General features: G+C 40.6%; 1 protein-coding gene and 1 non-coding gene across 2 annotated transcripts; both read right to left on the bottom strand.

Annotated features, from left to right (window-relative positions):
* Positions 1 to 2,569: 2,569 nt before the first annotated feature.
* On the bottom strand, positions 2,570 to 20,744 carry LOC140237949 (uncharacterized). The gene is made up of 17 exons (XM_072317879.1): positions 20,315 to 20,744; positions 18,772 to 18,933; positions 17,989 to 18,213; positions 16,867 to 17,061; positions 16,282 to 16,527; positions 15,607 to 15,739; positions 14,368 to 14,731; positions 13,048 to 13,260; positions 11,549 to 11,801; positions 10,833 to 11,023; positions 10,017 to 10,172; positions 9,132 to 9,367; positions 7,879 to 8,054; positions 6,642 to 6,799; positions 4,878 to 4,984; positions 3,586 to 3,796; positions 2,570 to 2,833 (listed from the first exon to the last, which is right to left on the bottom strand). The coding sequence occupies exons 1-17, from the start codon at positions 20,742 to 20,744 to the stop codon at positions 2,570 to 2,572; spliced, it is 3,720 nt and encodes a 1,239-aa protein (XP_072173980.1).
* Trnat-ugu (transfer RNA threonine (anticodon UGU)) lies at positions 8,292 to 8,364 on the bottom strand. The gene has a single exon. It is a non-coding gene; the product is annotated as a tRNA-Thr (tRNA).
* Positions 20,745 to 20,959: the final 215 nt, after the last annotated feature.

Genomic DNA, 20,959 nt, shown 5'->3' with positions numbered 1-20,959 from the left:
AGTACTTGAGTTAAGTAGAGAAGAAGAGTTTTCTTTTGCTGTGAATTACTGCCAAAACTAATATCTTGAAGAAGATGAAAGAGGACAGATTTTTCAATTTCAATTTCAATTTATTTTCATATTTCTCACAAATAGCACAAATAGCACAGATGAGTGGAAAGCTGAGTAAAAATGTATTCTTGTGCTATTGAACTGTTGAACCTTGAGCCCTGACACACAGGCCCTCCTTCCTGCCCCCCCCCCCCCACACACACACATACATACACACGCACACACACACACACACACACACACACAGAGAAATGGTACACATGGGTTCCACTAGATGGAGTTTACTAGTGCTGTCAAGTTCACAGACATTTCTGGTATTCTGGTCGATGCTTGATAATGAACTTTATATTTCTTAACATCCTATGGCATCTTCAATTCTTTCCTTTCTCTTAGACTATAGTCTCGTCTCTCCTTGACTAACCTCTTTCCTTTCTGTTTTATTTCCTCCTTTGGTTGTTTTGATTCCACCTTCCATGGTCAGCATCACTCACGGACATCGTTTCTCCCCCTTCGTTTCATGAAACATCTGTCATAATTTCACATCTACTTCACTTCTCTATCTTATCTTCATGATTTTCTGACCTTCAGCTTCTCCCTCTCCTTCCTCCTCTTTGCTTCATCTTTCTCCTCCCAATGACTTCCAAACCTTTTACTTGATTTTCACTTTATTCTTCCTTACAACTCTCTCTGTCCCCTATTCTCCCGTCTCCACTAGTGCAACTTCAACTTCCAGCTCCAGATGATACCAAATCGTGATTTACTCTTCATAGTTGTTTTTATTTGTTCTTCTTTTTCTTCTTTGCTTTTTTTTTTTAATGTGGCAATGGTCTTTGAAATACACTGTACACGTAAAACCCAAAAGGAACATGCATTACCTAGCATGCACTATACCATGCCTATGCATTGCAGTTCAAAGATACATGCTCCTAAATTAGTATTCATGCCACACTGCAGCTATTCAAAAGATATGACTGTAGTGCACAGTCGACACACAGGAGATTGACAAATATTTGTAACGAAGGGCTGACTACAGCTTGGGCATTCAATTTCAGGACCGTTTGTCTTTGATATTTCCGCACACTTTGATAGCACATGATATGGAAGATAGACAAACGGTCGATGAGCAGATCTACAGTATTTGATGAAATTTTTGTGGAAAGAGATTGTATATTAGACATCATTAATACTGTTTTTTTGGTATGTAAAAATAAAAATAAATACAAGATAGGAAATGGAAAACGAGAAATACGAGAAAAATCCTAAAATACGACATTTGAAATGACCAAAAGCTTGAAAATCTTAAAGAATTGAAGAGTTTGTTCGCAAAAACCGATAAGTCCATATTTGCCAAATGGAGATATTTGCGATTAAAGGTCAAGAAAAATAAAGAGAATAATAAGAAAATTTTTGCTTCTTTTGACCATAACTTAAAAAATGTACCTTTATATGTAGTGACCAATATACCATTTAAAAGGTACTATTTTGTACTTTATGACAGAGACCGTACTTCAAAATCTTCAAAAATGGACTTATCGGTTTTTGCGAACAAACTCTTCAGATATTTCCATAACATTGCCATTGTTAGTCTTTGCGACAGGTTTCTTGTGCACATCAAATAATAAATGTAATTTTTTTTTATAAAGGAAATTCAACAAAAATTCACTTTTCTAGCGTTATGAGAGAGCACTTGACTAACCGCTCTCAGAAAGCTGGGGGAATAATTGCTACCCTTAACATATGTCAGTATCAAGTTGATGGAATTTGTAATTTTCATGAAAAATTATTTTTTGTGGAATTCTCTTTGTATTTTCTTTATATTGTTGTCCACTCAAGCGTCATAACCTCTAGTAGTCTCCTCATCCAGCAAATTTAAAAATTTATAACTTTTGCATCGATTGTCCGATTTTCTTCAAACTTTCACTGAAGAGTTCTACTAATGTTGCTGCTTTCACTCAATCCACATTGCTCTTTGGGTTTACCTTCCCTTTGATATAGGCAATTGGTATCGAGCTACCTCTTACCGACGATAGATATAAACATACAAATAAGCCACGTTGAAAACACTGTGCGTTCATGTGGCTACTCTTATTTTAGCTGCCTGTTATACTCCCAGTAATACTCAATGTTTTCAGTATGGTCAATTAAAAATACCTGACATCGCCATAAGATTTCGATCAACCCAGTGGGATTTACTGAAGAGGTAGGTATTAGGTGATGCATTACGGCATCGTGAAGACTGTTATGACTGATTAAGAGAGATGAGCCGGTAAAACATGTATCATTTCATTTGATAACAGTGTGCTTCTATATAAACATTTTTTGATATAAAAATAATGCAGACCATGCGATCACCACCTTTTGTTAATTCTTGCGACGTTTTTCTTGTGTGTAAATCGGCCAAAATGACCAACTGTCATCAAGCTTCTTGTTTTTTATTCTTTCTTGTATTGTTCATCTTATTGTTCACATTTCTGTGCTCCCGCAACGAATTCAACCTTAAAACAAGGATGGGATGTCATCACGTTGATTCGTATATAAAGAGCAAAGTACTGGCCAGCCCAGTGCCGGGCTCCAGATCTGTAGTATCCAAGGTATTAATGTACTCTGCAGCCGCTTCTTGTTTCTCTGAGTCCACTTTGGACATGATGGACTGGCAGAACGATGACCAGCGGGTCGTCACGGGCTCCAGTGTGTACCAAGTTGTGTCCACCAGGTTGGCGCCTGGGACTGCGCTCGGGTCAATGGCTTGGCTGCAGATGTTGTACACATTCCTCGCCCACTCCTGAAGGAATGGATCGAGACAATGACAATAATTATAATTATGATCTTATTCATTCAGGGTAGAGCAGTGTTGTCATTGTTGTCCTTATAAGGCCCTACTATCACCATTACACTATTATTCCCAGTTGATCAGATTCATTCATATTCGAGGTTAAGAAGGGAATAGTAGAAACACGAGCTTGACAAGGACGTACGCATATAAAAAGGATTCAAATTAGGGATCTCTTGTGAAAGTGTCCAGATCCTCCCCCTCGATCCCACATAATTATACCATACTGCCCCCACCCCATTGTGACTGTTGTGTCGACATGCACTTACGTTTGGGGACAACTACTTTCTGAGGGTGTGGTTACTGTTGGTTACTAAACAGTGTTCACGATGGAGAAGCACCACAGTTTATTTAGGTACAGCGAGATCAATGGTAAGAAACGGAAACTGGTGTGGATGCTGGGAAATTTGGTAGAGGTAACAAGGGCTACAGCTGATAAGAATAATTATTATGGGAGTTCAAGCCAGACAGAGATACAGACAGAAGAAAATCGGCTGATAATAGAATTACAACGAGATGGAGAAAGAACGAGTGAGGATAAAAGGAGGAAAAGAAGATGATGAAGAAGAAAAGATCGATTGGTAGAGAGACGGACAATTTGTGTATCAATGACAACAACACAAACCAGAGACGGTAGCTAACTAAAATCATATGTATCAAGGTGTGTGATACTATACTGTCATCGTGTCGATTTCACTTTATACCTGGTCCATGTATAGATGGGACACGGAGGTGATCGGAATAAGTTGGATACCAACGATGCAGGCGTGACGCTGGGGAAACTGGTCCGGCTCACAGGGCCAATTTAGCGTGTAGTAGTAGATGCCGTCCTCCTGGAACTGGCCGATAACACCCGACTCCTGAATGATGGACGGGAAGAGGTCGCGGTTGTTCTCTCGCACATGCCAATAGTGCCTGTAATCAAAGGATTGTGAAATAGAGGTGGGTGTGCATACCAGTAAAATGTGATTCTGCGGCAATGGTTCATGACTCAATTGGATTGCTTTGTACCAACAATGCCGTCTGATGGCCACTTGGTATAGACAGACGTAGAGTTACAAGTTGAAGATATCGACCCATCATTGTCGATGTGATTTCTTCAAGGTTACCTTTTCTTGAAGGAACTTTCAATTGCTCTATACGATGCAATGATTACATGATACAAAGACAGAAAGAAAATTATTGCATGGTGTATGATGCTCACAGTTAACTTCAAGTTTCCTCGCTTTTTGACAGCTCCTACGATGCAGAAAGGTCCTTCATGAAACATGAAAGGTCAGGCGTCGTGTGCGTGGATGTTTGTGCGTATGTGTGTGTGTGTGTGAAGAGTCCACACTGCAGAGGGTTGACCATTTCCATTTCTCCTATAGGCCTATCTAGTGGTTTGTCTACTGTTTTGTTGTTGTTGTTGTTGTTGTTTTTTAAGGTATAATAGTCCCAAATTCACAAAAGAAGTAATGCAGTAGACCTCAATCTCTTGCTCAGATTGCTTTGATCTTGATGGAGGCCTCACTATTGAACGCGGCAATGTATTATATTAGTATTAACACAATATAGCCCATAATTAAGAAGGGGAAAGAGTACATTGCAGGTGTGGAGTAGATTATCACAGCATGAACATAATCTTATGTGTCTGTGTATGATTGTAGTTCATGTAAGCACGCACATGTGCATGAAAAAGCTGCTTTTCCTTACGCTAAATTGTAATTGACGGTGTGGTGTTATTTCCTTATAGGTTAGGAATCGACTCCCAGTTGTTTTATAACGGATGGAGTTACCTTCTCGGCAAGCTCAATGTAGGAGTTCGTTGCGTAATATCTCGCGATGTACTTTTTTTTTTTAATGGCAATATCTTGTATCACAACCACGCCTTGTGGCTTGTACGTATCAATATTCTTTGTAGGTTGGACGTGATGTATGAAAATGTAAGCCACAGGCTTCGTCTGCGCAGGCCTGAGTACATGTGTTTCTTCCTATCTTTCGACCGATGACTTACCTTGTGGATCGTATTTCTGTGGCGGTCATCAACTGACCAGTGCCTTGGAGAACGGGATCATTTAGGGCGTGACCTAAGGCAGCCAAGGCGTGATAACAGGTGATACCCTGAGAAACGAAAAGAAAAGAAAACCACGGGAGTGTGAGTGTGTGTGTGTGTGTGGGGGGGGGGGGGAGGGGGTCATCCCAGGAGACCCACGAGTCGGCCTAACATGAGTCATACAGCACACGAGTCCGACAGTTAGCAAACAAGGCCCATGAGTCCGACACTAAGCAAAAAAAAAAAAAAAAAACGGCCCAACGAAATCGACATTACATCACAGGGCTTAATGTGTGGTTCTCATGGAGTTCCCCCCCCCCCCCCTTAGTGGCGAACTCGTGGACCTTGTTTGTTAAGCGTCGGACTCATGGGCCTTACTTGCTTAAAGGGTCGAGCTCATGGGCTGTAATAAATGACTCGTTGGCTGTATGACTCGTGGGTGTCGAACTCGTGATGTGCACCCGTGTGTGTGTACATTTGCGTGTATGGGGGTGGAGATAGGATAATTGCAAACTGATGTGTTCTGCATAAAAAGAACGCATCATCTTATTACTTGAAAACGACTGTTAATGTCTTTACAAACTGAATTCAATCGGAGAAGATAATAATAATTATATATTGTATTGTTTCTACAATCGTCTTTGGCGCCGAACTGCGCTACTATAGATATTCATAATTTTCTGGCATTGACAATGCAAAGAACGACTAAATATTTGGTTGGATTGAGATTCAATTCCTCCAGCCAGGATAAAAGATTCTGTTTTACAAGTGTGAGATTTCTAACCCACAACTTCAAATTGCATTTCACTCTACTCGTTTGAGTAACACGCGTCCTTTGCGTGCCATATCAAACACAACAGATAGTGGTTTGAATTTACGAAATTACATTTTGCTCGAGGGGGATAAATAACCCAACAGAATTCACAAATTTAGGTGCTGCATAATACTTGTGATAAGCTTCGCATTGCAGTTGAGGGACTTTATGTATTTGTTTTGACGTAGATCAAAATACACAAGCATAACAAAAACACACAAAAAGGAAGATTCCGTACAAACACAAAAGGTGATACGCCGTTAGCGTATCACCTAACAAAACAAATCCGGGCAGCTACCCCTTGAGCCAAGGGCGCTGGAAGCGGGGGGTGGGCAGAGGACGCAGTTGCCCCCCCCCCTAATAAAATGTTTGGGGGGAGCAAAACGAGTTTTTGCTCCCCCCACACACCCCCTACACACACACACCTTCCACACCTTCCACACACCCCCTACACCCCCCCCCCCCATCCCCGCTCGGTCGCTTCGCTCCGTCGCCAAGGATCTCACATCGTCGTTTTATCCTTTAATGTGCCCCCGTCGAGATTTTGCCCCCCCCCCCGCCAAAAAAAAAAAAAACCAAAACAAAACAAAACAAATAAAAAACAAATAACCCAGAAGTGTTCCGGCGCGCTTGCCTTGAGCAACTACCCTCCGGATAACTACGACCCGGATAATTACCCCCCCCCCCCCCCCCGGGGCTATTCTCCCCTAGGGCAACTACCCCCGGACAACTAACCTCCTAGGGCAATTGCCCCGTAGGATAACTATCCCCGGACAACTACCCTCCTAGGGCAATTGCCCCGTAGGATAACTATCCCCAGACAACTACCCTCCTTGGGCATTTTTCCTCCAGGGCAATTACCCGCTAGGTTAACTACCCCCGGACAACAGCACTACCCTTCTAGGACCTACCTCGCTGGATGACTCCTCTTGTCGACCTCCTCCTCCAATACCAGTGGCCCAGGAGAAGCCAAGGTACCAGTCCTTGTGTCTCATTGTCGGGAAATACGGGTCCTTCTTGCTTGGACTTCCTACGTCTCTGGCAAGTGCCATTAGGCGGTTGTAGTTGTCTGTGACAATACAGGATGTGAAGTTTATTCTTTGAAGGTTTTCAAGGTGTTAACTCGGGGTCGTGAAACGTGTGGTAGTGGGTGGTTTCACGGTACACTTTATTCTTTCATGTATGTGAGTGTTTTTTGTTTGTTTGTTTGTTTGTTTGTTTTTTTTAGAAAGAACCCATAGGGCTAATTCTATACTTTCTGAAGACGGCAAGATCATGCTTATCGAAACCCCGAGATTGAGTAAGTCATTTTCAGGACCCACTCACATCCAAGATTATGAAAAAACACATGGTGCCTTTGAAACCATCATGCAGTAAGATATGAAGCGTCATATTTCTATATATTATATTATACAAACTATACGCGAATAGAATTATCACGTGTACATGTATTGCAACTACCACATCAAAGAATGCAAAAAGAGAGTATCCGAATATATCCTCTACTTAGGAAAAAATAGATGAGGCCAAAAATTTGAGTCGAAAAACTTTAGCATCTTTATGCTTAAGTGGCCGAGATACATGGTGATCATTCTTATATGCAGAATAGTCTTCCGTGTCTGTCATTGGGTGGTGAAATTGAAGTGAACCCAACACAGCAACATGACTTAGCTTTTACTAATGAGAATGCATCTCTGAAGACAAATATTTGATACCATGTTCTATTTCAAACATTTCCTGAGTGAAGATTTTCAAATATACATCTAAGTGTGCACCAAAACGTTGAATTTCAATTCTAAGAAGGCTCCCTCGTGGGGAGGAAACTTACACTCTTCCTACCCCACCCCCCCCCCCCCTCCCCGGACTCGGTCGCTATCATACCTTGCTAGCGCGTTTCCAACAATTAAGAGTAAACATATTTTTGCCTCCCCCCCCCCCCCCAAAAAAAAAAAAAAAAGGAGAAGAAGCTAATAAATAGATAAATACTTTATAGGACCATGTCCCTTCCAGACCCCACCCCACATGGTCACACACTTCCTCAGAGAGATCTACTATTTTCAATTTTGACCCCTCCCCAAAGGCTCAGTTATAGGCCTGTAATCATTTCAAATGAACCCCTCCCCGCCCCCATCTGACCACTGAATATACCTTCTTCCAGAGCCCATGACTGATGGTATTCCGCATAATACGCCGCTGCGTATATCCAGAGGCCAAAATGGAAGTGGTGATCGTTGTAGCTGACGAAGCCATAGTTGGTCCAGGGATAGATGGGCTCGTCGGGCCCCGCTCCCCGCATCCAGAGACCTCCCCACACCGTGTCATATCTATCGCAAGTAAGAACAATTATCAAAGCAACGATGATATGCAGTAATGACATCAGGAATGTGTAAGGGAATACCAACCTGTCATGCAGTAACGAAATTGTATAAATAGCTATTACTGTTCAAATTCATGAAATTCTTTCGTCGAGGTGTTTTCATCATTGCCCTACATCGACGTTAATAAGCACTGAATTGATCAGTGTTTTAGTAGTAACCTTGATAAAAAAATCATGGGCGTACATACTCGAGCAGGATTCGAACCTACGACCTCCTGATCACAAGACAGGCGTCATCTCCACTAGACCACCGAGCTTTCGCCCGACAGCAAGTGTTGGTTCTAATCCTTATAGCATTCAGCGGGTACTGCGTGATTATTCAAATTCATGAAATTTCTTGAATCGTATGCATCATCATGAATTTCCAAAAAGTGCTGTTTGTGTCGATACATGTGTTGATAACACAATGAAATTAGTACAAACAGAATGAGACAGAAAAGTAACGATCAAGATAGTTGAACAAGCTAGGTATAGTTATATAGATGGGGGGGGGGGGTTGAGGGAGACAGAGATAGAAGACCAAAGAGCAGGAAAGTTAAGGCATTACTTCTGTGAACAAAGTCCTCGGGACCGGCAATTTTCTTTCGTTGTATCGAAATTTCGTTATGACCGAACAAATAAACAGTAAAAGACATAGAGCGGAAAATGTTAGGGCCTGAATTTTTACTTCGTTTGAACTTGAATTTTGTTATAACCGTGTTCGTTGTAACGGGAATGCATTGTATTTATCATTAGAGTGTCAAAACATACACATGTAGAAGCAGTAAGATTTATCTCGTACTCTCCCATTCATCAAACCGTGTGTACATCTGACTACCGGTGCTAGCAACTCTTTGATTCAGCTTTCGTAAATTTGGAATGAAATACCAGGAGAAAAAAAACACACATTTATCAAATTGATAAGAACACAACAATAATCAACAAAAGTTAGTTTCAATTAGTTCTAGACTCACGCTCCCATCACACTACGCCCCACACAAAAGAATGAGTCAACTTCGCCCTCTCATCACTGTGCTCATTTTACTTTAATTCATTGTCTTCGGCGATCCCGTCGACGATGCCGAGCCAGAGGTCGAGGCAGAGCCGAAGCGTCTCTTCCAACTCGACGTAGTGATCGGTGCCGAAGGCGCGGGAAATGCTGGCGAGACGGGCCACCATGGCGATACTCTTGCCTGCTTCGTAGCTGTGAATGAAGGATGTGGTGCAGTCATACTCGAGCGTCTGTTGAGCCGAATCTTTCTCAATCGCCGCCAAAATTTCCTGTTACATTTGGGGGAGGAGAGGAGATTTGAATTTGTCACGTCATCATAAGCCCAAAATACGAATTCCTAGCTTCTTCTAGTTCAGTGTTCAACAGACATCTTCCCCCTGATTATCGACTGCTTGACTTGTCTAAACACTGACAGAGCGAGGATCAGTGTTGAATATTTTTTCGCCTCACGCTTAACGTCAAGTTCTTTTCGCCGTTCTAAAGGGATTTACTGTTTAACCACGTCTTGTATAGGTCCTATATTATTCTCCATTTTGTAGCTGCAAAGGGGATATGATTCGATATTGATCCTTGTCACATTTCGTATCAGGCTTCAAATAATACTGAAAATAATTAGTGAATGAATAAATGAACTAACACAATCACACACACACACACACACACACACACACACACACACACACACACACACACACACACACAAAATATCTACCGATGTAACATTCTATTACTTTGATAAGTTCGTATCTCCTTCTCTTTCTCCTTGTACTCCTGGTTGTTGGTTGCTTTTTTTTTCGTAGTTGTTGTTTCCATTTAGTTTCACGCGATTCTTTAATGATAATCCTTCCTACTCATCGCAACACGTCATTAACATGAACGATGTCTTAAGACCAACGTCTATACTAATGTAATAATCACCGAGAGCCTGTCGTCATTGCCTTTGATTCTATCAACGGCCGCTGGGTCGGGCTCCATGGAAGCTGCCGGTAGCTCCTCTCTCATTACCCACCAGTCTCCGACGTAACCCCGGTAGCCGAACGGGGTGTCGACAAAGTCGTCATCGAGAAGTGATTCCTACAACATGAGCCAGCAGCAAGTGGTTTTTTTTTTATGTTACCCCTATTTTTGTGCAGAATATGCTTATCTGAAAATCAAATTCTATCGCTTTCATATGACATGAACATGGAGCAGTTGTTTCCGTATACACATAGTATGCATACAAATATGTTGAAGATACACTCGTGTCAACCGTACGCTCTGTACTGGAAGAAAATAAGGCTCACAACCATTTTACTCATATCAAACGTTATTCATAAGCTGATCGGAAAGTGAAAAAGATCGGTTTTTTGTTTGGTTTGATTTTGATTTAACATGTAAAAATAGCTGTGAAACACAACGAGTGAATTCATGCAAGAAACTGATAATCCGACTTCCTGTATGAATTGTAAAATGTAGGCTTAGCAGGGCCTACCAATGTATGTTAGTGAGAAAAAGGACTGGTATCTGGTGAATAATGGATCTGTGAAATTTTTCATGTTTAAGGATAAGTATCTTAACTTTTCTCTTAACCTTTTTCCAAATGATTATGACGATGACAATGTTTTAATTATCTGGAATATACATTTTAACATATAATATTTTTATGTACATTGAAAGATCCTACATTATGCACGCACACACACACACATACACACACGTGTCACATCACATGACAGGAAGAAAGACCTATCAGACCTGGTGAGGCACGGCCACAGTCAGAATATTTCCATCTGGGTTAGTACCGAGGAAATCTGAGCCCTGCTTGTTCCAGTCGAAACTGATGTATCCAAAATCATCTTCCACGCAGAACCTGGTCTTTGGGTTGTAAGCGTAGAATCCAGTGTATTCTGACAACGTGTCGACCCACTGGTAGTTTCCAGGTTCTCCTAGAAAACACATAAATTTGTTTGAATACAAAAGGCCGCTTTAACATTTTTTGATGTATTCAGACGTATGGACCCCAAGACCTATCAACAACCTATTAAATCCACTCCTTCAATGTGAATACAATTCAACGGTTTAAATATTCGCCATGAGCACAAGCAGCGTTATACAAAGCCGTAAAATGTGGGGTCGATTGAACGTCACATGAGCGTGGAATCAAACCCCAAATGCAGGGTTTGACTCTCTACTTGCCCAGATAACACAGGAATTCTGTGAACAAAATTATTGAGGGTAGCATAGCAGCACGAAAGGCTAGTAATTTGATCTGAGTTTTGCGTAAGATTTTAATTCATGTAATTCGGAAACTCCCTTATTCTTCTATTTATTCTTAATGCATGACGTTGGAATCCGGTCTGCATACATCAACGTTGTTGAGTTAGGCTTCATCGGTAGAGCATTCTGGTTGTCATAACAACCCCTATACTACTAAGGTGTGAAAAAAAAAAACAAAGCCTAGACCTGCTCACCGGTGCCCGCGAAGGCCAGCTGCATCACACCCGTGAAGCGAGAAGGCAGGAGTCCGCCGCTGCCGTCCGACGGCTCGAACACCGCTCCGCTCCCCTCATACGTCATTGTCATCTCCTGCGAAAAGAAGACGGCGTACTTTCGCGTTGTGTTCTGTCCAGTCGGGAGGGGCTCGGATAGCTCGAAGACGAATGTGTTGTCAGTGATGGTCAGCGGAATGGGGCCAGGCTCGGGTTCGGCATCCGGGCAGTAGATCTGCGAGAAATGGAGGGAAATGGACTTTATAAGTGCGCTTTCTTGCCACGTACAAGCTGATTGTTAACAAGAAGAGTAAAATCAGGCATTCAAAATCGTAGAGATCTCATCAAAATCAGACGTAAAGATAAGAAATTTATGGAGATTTAAAGTTTTACATGTTTTCAAGATCAGTGATGCACATATATCAGTCACATCCACGTATGCAAATTTGTGGAGGTGAGGTTATCATTACTTAAGTCTGACAAGAAGTGACTTCAACACAGATCTTTAAAAAACTTCCCGCTTCAGACTTGAGATCTTTAACATGAATTGTATAACTTCGCTCACAGGTTACTCCAGTTTTCTATCAACCCAGCAGCAACTCCTCTTATGGGACTTGATTTGATTTGATTTGATTTATGTATCTATTATTTTCATTAGTATTGTTATTATTATGATAATATTTCTGGGATAGTATAGTTGCTGTAATACTGACCGAGCAGTTTTTTGTTTATATTATGTTTGTGTGTAACCAAACTGAAAAGCTGTAAGGTGTTAAACATCATTGCCTGTTCTAGTCTTTATGTGTGGTTGTCACAAATATTTCTATTCGGTAAAAACATGAAATATTTTCAATATCTCGTAACTTTCTCAGTTTATGGCCGATTCTGATGAAACCTCTAACATCTGTGCGTGTGATATAATTCTCTCCCATGCACAAGTTGGCGCTGTTTGAGAGTTTACCAGGGCTAACTTTAAGACACCCACTAGGTCATTATGTTTTCCTCCAATACATCTGTTTAAACATCTGAATTTCTTTGATATTGATATCATTTTAACTAGGACCTCATGATAACAACTGCACCATTTTAACTTTTCTAATCGCGTACGCAATAATGATGTATTGATCAATGCTAAATGTAGGCTAATTCAAGTCAAAGGGTCACAGTTCTGCAAGACCATTATGAAGTGAGGTCTAAGTCTGGAAGATATAGTGCTACTTTAGGTGATTTTCAAATCTTTCGAAGCAATCAGTTACAAAAGCAATGAATCGACGTATTTGAATAGAATTCTGGCCGTGCATTTACATGTTATCTGAATAAAAAAAAAAAATGGTGGAAAATTGAGCAAAGAAATGGGATTTTATCGGCATTCGAACCCGAAACCTCCGGATGCTAGCCCGGTGCTCTATCGACTGAGCTAGAAACCCTTAATTCTCAATGCTCGTATTTTCTTTTAAATGATTTATACTGCCAGAACGTACTCTCTCCGGCTGACGTTGCCAGTTGAATGGAACCGGTTCGGTCACGTATTGACCAATGACATTAGCGGCGAAGAAGACGTTTGAATGGGTGACGGGGGTTGTTATGACAATCGTGGTGCCGCCATCTTGAAAAACGCAGTGGTCCTCGTTGCACGTTGTCCAGGGCAGACCCGATGCCATGCCCTCTACACTATCGGTGGTGATGTATTGAATCTGTTGATCAGTGTGATTAGATCCAAAGTATTTATCCATCTCTTATTATTCATTCATTTATCTATCTCTCTGCCTAATCACCTATAGATATGCTATCAAAGTAAAGATTGATTTTTAAATGACCTGACAGTATCCTTCCTGGACGTTCTACGACAACGAATTTATGGTTATGATGATGATGCAATATGCTGACTGATAACAGAGACATAAATAATCATTTGCATGTATATAAATCATTCATTTCACATTTAATATCAGATTCGGCATTACGGAAATTACACAGTAAAGAAAATGCGGGGTGTGCAGAATCGGAAATGTGTTGGAACTTGAAAGGTGAAAATACAGGTATAACAAAGCTGCAGTCAGCCGCATGTTAATGTATGATTTATTTTTCAATGGATCAAAGATTGTGTGGAAATATGAAAATACGAAAGGACTTTAGACGTTTTCTTTTCTTTTCTTCACTGTTGCCTATTAAGGCATCTACTTCAACGTAAAATATATAAAAAAAAAATAATTCTTCTTTGAAGTCATCCTTTCATGAAGTATTGTCTAGATATAACAAGACAAAAGATGCGGTAGATTTGTCTTCTCCACGTTTATTTAAAACACAGGACTTTAGACATAAAATACATGTAAATGTTTATAGTCAGAATTGACGGTAGGATACACTGCATACTTTTCATTCATTCCGAGCAGAGAAGTGAAAGGCAGAGTCTTTTTGAATGAAATTCAGTTATTGTGACTGTCTTTTTATCATCACAGTATAACCATTCTACACACACATGAAGTCACCTGTCTTTATAGCGTGATTTGATGATATAACAACAGGGCCCTGTTTAATGAAGAGTTAAAATCGATTATATAGTTGATTTCAACTGTAAGTCTATGGCAGCCTGTGTGGTGAGGAAATTTAACATGGATTTTATCTTTTGATAAAACGGGGCCCAGATGTGTGATTTTGATAAAAGCGATTCCACTTTGTTCTTGCTGTCTCACACTGTTACGGTTCGGCAAGACGCAGGCTTTGAACAATAACTGCATAAGCGTACGAATACGAGTAGTCAGTAAAAGACCAATCGAGAGGGAAAAATGACAGTTTGTTACCTCATAGAACTTTGTCGCTGGATTAGTCAAAGTAAGAGTCACCGTAACCACGGTCTCTCCGGAAGTTTCGTCCAGAGCACAGCCCGAAGACTCGATGCTTGCACTGCCGTAGAACCACGACGGCATTTGTTCGCCTTTGGTCGTGGTCACATCTGCCGTGTGCGTACACGAGATCTTCACGGGGTTCGTGAACCAGTTGATTACGTAGTCCTGCTTGGGAACCACGTATTTGCCGAGGATGTTGATAGCGAAACTCATATTGGATGTTGCGCCATTAAGGTCGATTCTCACCGTTTTGCCATCTGGAGACATTAGGCAGCACGTGTCATCGCAGGTCTGAAACCCACCGCTATCGAACTCAAATCTATATAAGATGAAAGAAAAACAAGCAGTACCGGTAACCTTCCAGAAGGACCATATTGTTATCGTGTTTTTTTTTTCTACATTATAACTGTAAAAGTGGACATAATAAATGATTAATGGTTATCTTCATCATCTTCATCATTCCTAGTATCGTAATAAGTACTGTACTAATCTCTTCCCTCCCTCCCTTTCCCTCACTCCCTCTTTCATGTCTTTCCCTACATGTATCTCTCTCCCTTATATCTCTCTCCATATCTATCTATCTATCTATCTATCTATCTATCTATCTATCTATCTATCTATCTATCTATCTCTGGACGTCCGTCTTGTCATCCTCGGAAAGTTATAAGTTTGCTGTTGATGGAAACAATAGTAGCTGTAGAGACCCATTTTGGAATCACATTTAATCCGGAGGATCCAATGTTATCATATCATGTTGTCATGGCTAATGGGAAATCTCTCTCAGGAACATGTGCACTTTTCGGCAAAGTCCAAATGTTCTGTTCGTAATTATTTTGCTCTGTGCTCTTCTACGTGTTAATGCGTCCTTTTTATGTGAGGGTATGGAGGTAACAGTGCAATGCAGGGCAAATTGTTATTAGACATATAGTTATTATTATCATTGTTATTATCATTATCATCATCATTTCTTTTCAAGGGACAATAGAAGTGAATGATAAAAAACAAGCGTAATACAACAAAAGTATTGAAAATATAAAAATGCACTCGTATACCAACAAAGGACATGACATTCAGTCTCTATACTACCTGATATATAGAACTTTTGTTTGTGTATTCTACAATTTCATTGTCAGCAAGAATCGGGATTGAAGCAGAAGAGAACCCCAAAGAAACGAAGTCCCATCGATTGCTTACTCAGTTGACTCGCTGGCCACCCACTGAACTTCGCTGACATGCTGAATAGGTTTGGTTAGATGTAGCACAAGCGTTACCTCCTCAGAGGTGGAATTGCATGAGGACTCCACGTAGCCGCTTCCAGCGTCTTCAACTATGTTGACAAAGAATGATTATCACAACCAGGGATCGTTAATAAGAATTGTCAACTTAAAGTTGCGAGACTCCAAGGCAGTAGATTTTGCATTGAGTCAAGAAGCAAAGTGCACATATCGTCAAAACCATAAATGTAGTAAGGCTATTACCACATATAATTTAACACAAAATCCCTCGCAATTTTCTGTGTTCTCCTACGAGAGGAAACTGTAGAAGTTATTGCTTGTCTTATCATATTATGATAAAGTAGTCTCAAAGAGCAGTTAGGTGTATTTTGTATAGGTCGCGTAAAACAATAAAAGCTTAAGATTAGACAATTTCCTGATCACACACACACACACACACACACACACACACACACACACACACACACACACACAAAATGTAATGAAAGCTCCGTCAACCAGATACTCGTTAATAGATACCTACAGAAATGCAAATCAAACATTTAAGATATGACGGTTCACAAAGGTAGCAAACTGGCGTCAATTACATGTAGTTTGTTTCTCTGTCTACTGGAGTACGGTGTACAAGTTGTACCTGATGGCTCCTCGGGGCAAGCCGATGTGGCCGTTTGGCCGTTGATGGCGTTCAGACAGTATGGCGTCAGGACGGGCGTCGCGTCGTTGAAGATGTGCGTTAACAAGGCCGTCCCTCGCACTATGGGAAGTTCCATGGTCCCACCACGACTGTCCGTGTACTGGAAATTAGCGTACATTTCTCCAAAGTCCGTCATAATTGGATCGTCCTCATTGCCTGCGATCCCAACCCGAATTCCGGTCGCACCTGATCCAAGAAATTGAGTCAGGAACGATTATACTTCATCAAGTAAATCAGATAGATGGGTGCATGCACCTTGGTGGAAGTGAGGGGGGGGGGGGGGACTTGGGGTGGTATTTAAAATATTGTTCGTTTTCTTGCTCAGTGTAGGATAAAGGAAAAAAATATTGACTCAGCTATCTGATCAACGTTTCTTTAAACACTTAAGGAGGAATGAAGTGTAATGAAAACTTATTCCATAAATATCATCGAACAGCGTTTGAAATTGAAGTTAGGGTGATATACCTTTTTATTGACAAAACGATTATCAAAAAAAAAATCATAATGGTAGATAAATGATCTTACCAGAGAAGATCGACAAAGGCATGCTGTCTGGGGCGGACACCATTTGCTTCATCCCAGCTCCGAACCATTCCATCTTCTCCCATGGGGCTTCCTCCCGGCCGGGGGTCAGCTGATAACTGGGATCCTGGCGGATTGGATCAGTCCAGCGACCTAAAGTGTACGCCTCGTAAGTCACACCCTCTGCATCCATGGTCGCTGGTTTAAAGACAAGGAGAACTTTATGTTAAGTTGACGAACATTCTATTCTTTGTTAGCTTATACCCGTAGATTAATATTGAGAAAGAAGATGACATGACAACGAACCGGTTGACATCACAAACGCGTCATAAAATTGCATCGGAAGCAGGCCAAGATTGATGACGCCATGAAGGAGAGCTTGCGATTCACGTCGTACTAAACTATCGCGCTTGCTTATGACTATGAATAGGTGTCTTGATTCTCATCGAAAATTACAACATGTTGGAATCTCCGGAACCACCAAATCGTTGGACATCGCAACTGAGGAAGCATACGCCTTTTGCATCTTCTGTTATGATGTCATCCGATTTAGTTCCTTTACGAATCGGGAGATGCTTGAACCTCTTCAAAATATACGCAGAACCTTTCTTTTTCTTCCTGCGGTCACAGTGGACGTCTTCTCTCTCTCTCTCACACACACACAAATATTCATAATCACCGTTTAATATTTCATTATCAATACAGATGAAAAACTTTCCTTTTTCCCTTTTTTTAAATGGGAATTTAAAGATTGACAGAATGAAATCAATATCAATTTCTATGGAAAAACGATATGTAAAGGTCGCATGTGGAAAGAATCCTCGCTGAAACCTCGTATCTTAAACGATTAAAATAGCTCGACAAGGGAAGCTCATTTCTGATTTTGGTGTGAAATCATGTAATGCCGGTAAGGTGATGATGTCATTTCGGAGATAGCATCACTAAAATGAGGTAAGAGTCCTACTATAACTTTTCTGCATTTTGTCCTCGATCGGATACATAGGGCGTAATTAGGAAAACAATTTAAGATGTTAGGCAAACAGTTAAATTATTGAGATATCACATCCTATTGCTCATTGCTACTCCTGGCTGCAAAGAAGTGAATGAAAAACCACTAGTATTTACCAGAATGGGGGAATTGTCGGATAGGGGTAAGGGGACCGTGGTTGATTTGGTTACAGGCAAAATGCTGCGTTGGAAGGGCGCCCTCATCGCGAAGCGTACCGACCCGGTCGTTTGGAGGCGCCACGTCCAAGAGAGTGGTGTCCACACCGAATAAATAGGATACATTCAAAGTTGAGAAGGGCGTGTCTTGAAGCTGCCGACAAGTCTTGGGTAGACCACCCGCGTCTAAAGTTGAAAAAGGCATCACCTGAGTGAAATGATAACCCACTGCTTGGAAACGGAAATGGACTCCTTGAAATTATTCGAAACGTTTGATAGATATGTCAGTATACACCAACCAAGTGTATAACGAAGTGAGTACATTAGATTTATTTTGGATGATTTGTTCGTCTTACTTCTTGGTTGTGTATTTTAATATTGTGATAAATCAGCCACATTTACGGCGTTTGACCAGGATTGAATACTTTTAGGTAAAAAGAAAAAGAAATGTTCTCGAGACTCAGTAATTTATATTATTTTCGGAATACTTGTGGTGAGGAAGGAGAAATACTTCATGGTTTGTTTGCTTTTTTAATTCTTTTTTTTTAACCATTAATAGTTTTCTACCATAAACCTTACGAGCGACGTAAGATCATGTCATTACTCCACTACTGATATTGATCAGTGCTTGCGTGTATGCATAATGAGCGTTTGTTATCGTCTGAATACTTATAGATATATACGTTCTATGTTTTTGTGAAGAATTATATATAATGAATGATTTGATAAAACTGAACAACTTACCGCCGCAAACTGAATTGCAGTCATCTTTTGAGTAAAAGTTGTTTCTATTCCCACCGCAGCCATTGTAGATAAAGTTAACACAAGCTTCTTCGTCGGCGTTGTAACCCCACCTCAAAGTGGTGTTCGGTCCGTAGCCGGGATCGAGCGAAGATGAGCACATGACTAATTCATATATGGTAACAACGAGCACGAGAACAATCATTGTGTCAATAACAATGGTGAATATTCAGTATATCATTTATTCATCATAATATACAATACGACTAAACATTCTTATACTGAGCACAGATATTATAAACAAAGTAAAGTTGTCACTTACACAATGATTCGGAATACCATTGGAATATAAAGAAGTATGATGGGACCTGCATAAAAACAAGCTTGCTTAATTGCGGGTCAAACTTAAGCCTTGATGATTTGAAAAGAAGGATCAAGACAAACACACACACACATTTATCATAGAATAACCGATGAAGGGGAAGATTAAAGATGGCATTATATATTGTATATGAGTTTACTCGTCAAAAAGAGAAAACCCATTATTTTTATAACATATTCGTAAACTGTCATATTTGGGAAGAGAGGACGTGAACATTTCACAATTGGACGGTTACTGTAATGAAATGCAATGCAACTGTTGTTGATTTATGATATACGATTCTTTGATATATTTACTACCAATATCATCGTATTTGTGAATTAGATGTTTCATGAATGCAAGTCAAAGTAAAGCCTGCTTTATCATTAGAGACGAGTGAGAAAGCAAACTTATTGGTAACACCAAGGTTTTATTCTTAAATCTTAAATCTTAAATCTTAAATAGACAGGACATCAACAACGGGAAAAAGAAAAGATGAACAGTAATTGCTTTTCCTTCTTCAGTTCTATTCATGTCTATGTTTTATTTTAACCCTCTGTAAACCTACTAAATGTAACCACTACTATCCCTAAGTACCCTACCATTATCACAGGTGATGTTTGCTATTCCAAGAGTTCGTTAATCTGAAAATGAAATAAGGTTCGTTAAGCCGAAGGTTCGTTATTCCAAAAAGCGCAAATTCCGTATACCTATAGATGTTCGTTTTGGTTTGTTTGTTCGTTTGTTTGTTTGTTTGTTTGTTCTTGAGCATGAAAACAACGTGCGACAATGAGCCCTCTTAATTACAGATCTTATTTCATTATCGGATTAACGGAGCTGCGGAACTAAGAACCTTATTTCGTTTTCGGATTAACGAATCTTGGGAATAATGAAACTTATTTCATTTTCCGAAATAACGAACATTCGGAAAAACGGACTGCAACCACTATAACGACGCAACATTATCAACTTCCCAATCATTATACCCATGGGTGAAAAGGGACATTGTGGGAAAACTGATTCATCCAAAGGATGTAAGCACCTAGCAGGATTCGACCTCAAGACATCAACTTTTGAAAGATCACAGCCTTATCCAGTACACCTCATGTATTGTAATCATAGATTACATTTTAACGTCACTATATGCCTCAAATATCACTGTATTATTTTCAGCTTTCATCCTACCTTCTTCAAGTGGTGGTATGATTAACTGCCCGTTGTCTATGCACACCTCCTCGTCCTCGTTCTGTGTGAATACGATGGACATGCTGATAACTGCTGCCGCCACTAGAAGGAAGATGATGCTGAAAGTGAAGACGTAGATTCTGGTGTCGCTCTTCTTTTTCACCTCGGTTTCCTCCGTCTCTTTGTGCCCAACGCCATTCTCTCCTCTGGTAGCCATTTCTATTGAGCTAGAAGCCTCCGTTTCCGTGTTCCCAACGCCATTCTCTCCTCTGGTCGCCATTTCTATTGAGCTAGAAGCCTCCGTCTCTCTGTTCCCGACGTCATTTTCTCCTCTGGTCGCCATTTCTATTGAGCTGGAAGCTTCTGTTTCTGTGCTCCCGGGTCCATTCTCTTCTCTGGTCGCCATTTCTATTGAACTAGAAGTGGCCATGTCGCTTGCTCTACATGTGCGTCTTTTCCCCCTGCAGTGGCGAAGGATTTCACTTTAACAGTCATATGGAACCAGAACATTTTGCCAGGAACTACCGGTATACACATTTTGATAGATTGGCAGATATATTAAAGGATTAAATCATTTTGATGTTTCTACCCGCTTTCTATATTACCCTTTAAAGGTATTAGCCCACATTTGTAAACCTGCAGCAA

This window comes from Diadema setosum, chromosome 14, assembly GCF_964275005.1.
Source record: "Diadema setosum chromosome 14, eeDiaSeto1, whole genome shotgun sequence".
NCBI classification, from domain to species: Eukaryota; Metazoa; Echinodermata; class Echinoidea; order Diadematoida; family Diadematidae; genus Diadema; species Diadema setosum.
The sequence above is the reverse complement of the archived record's forward strand: the minus strand, read 5'-3'. Positions and strand labels throughout refer to the sequence as shown.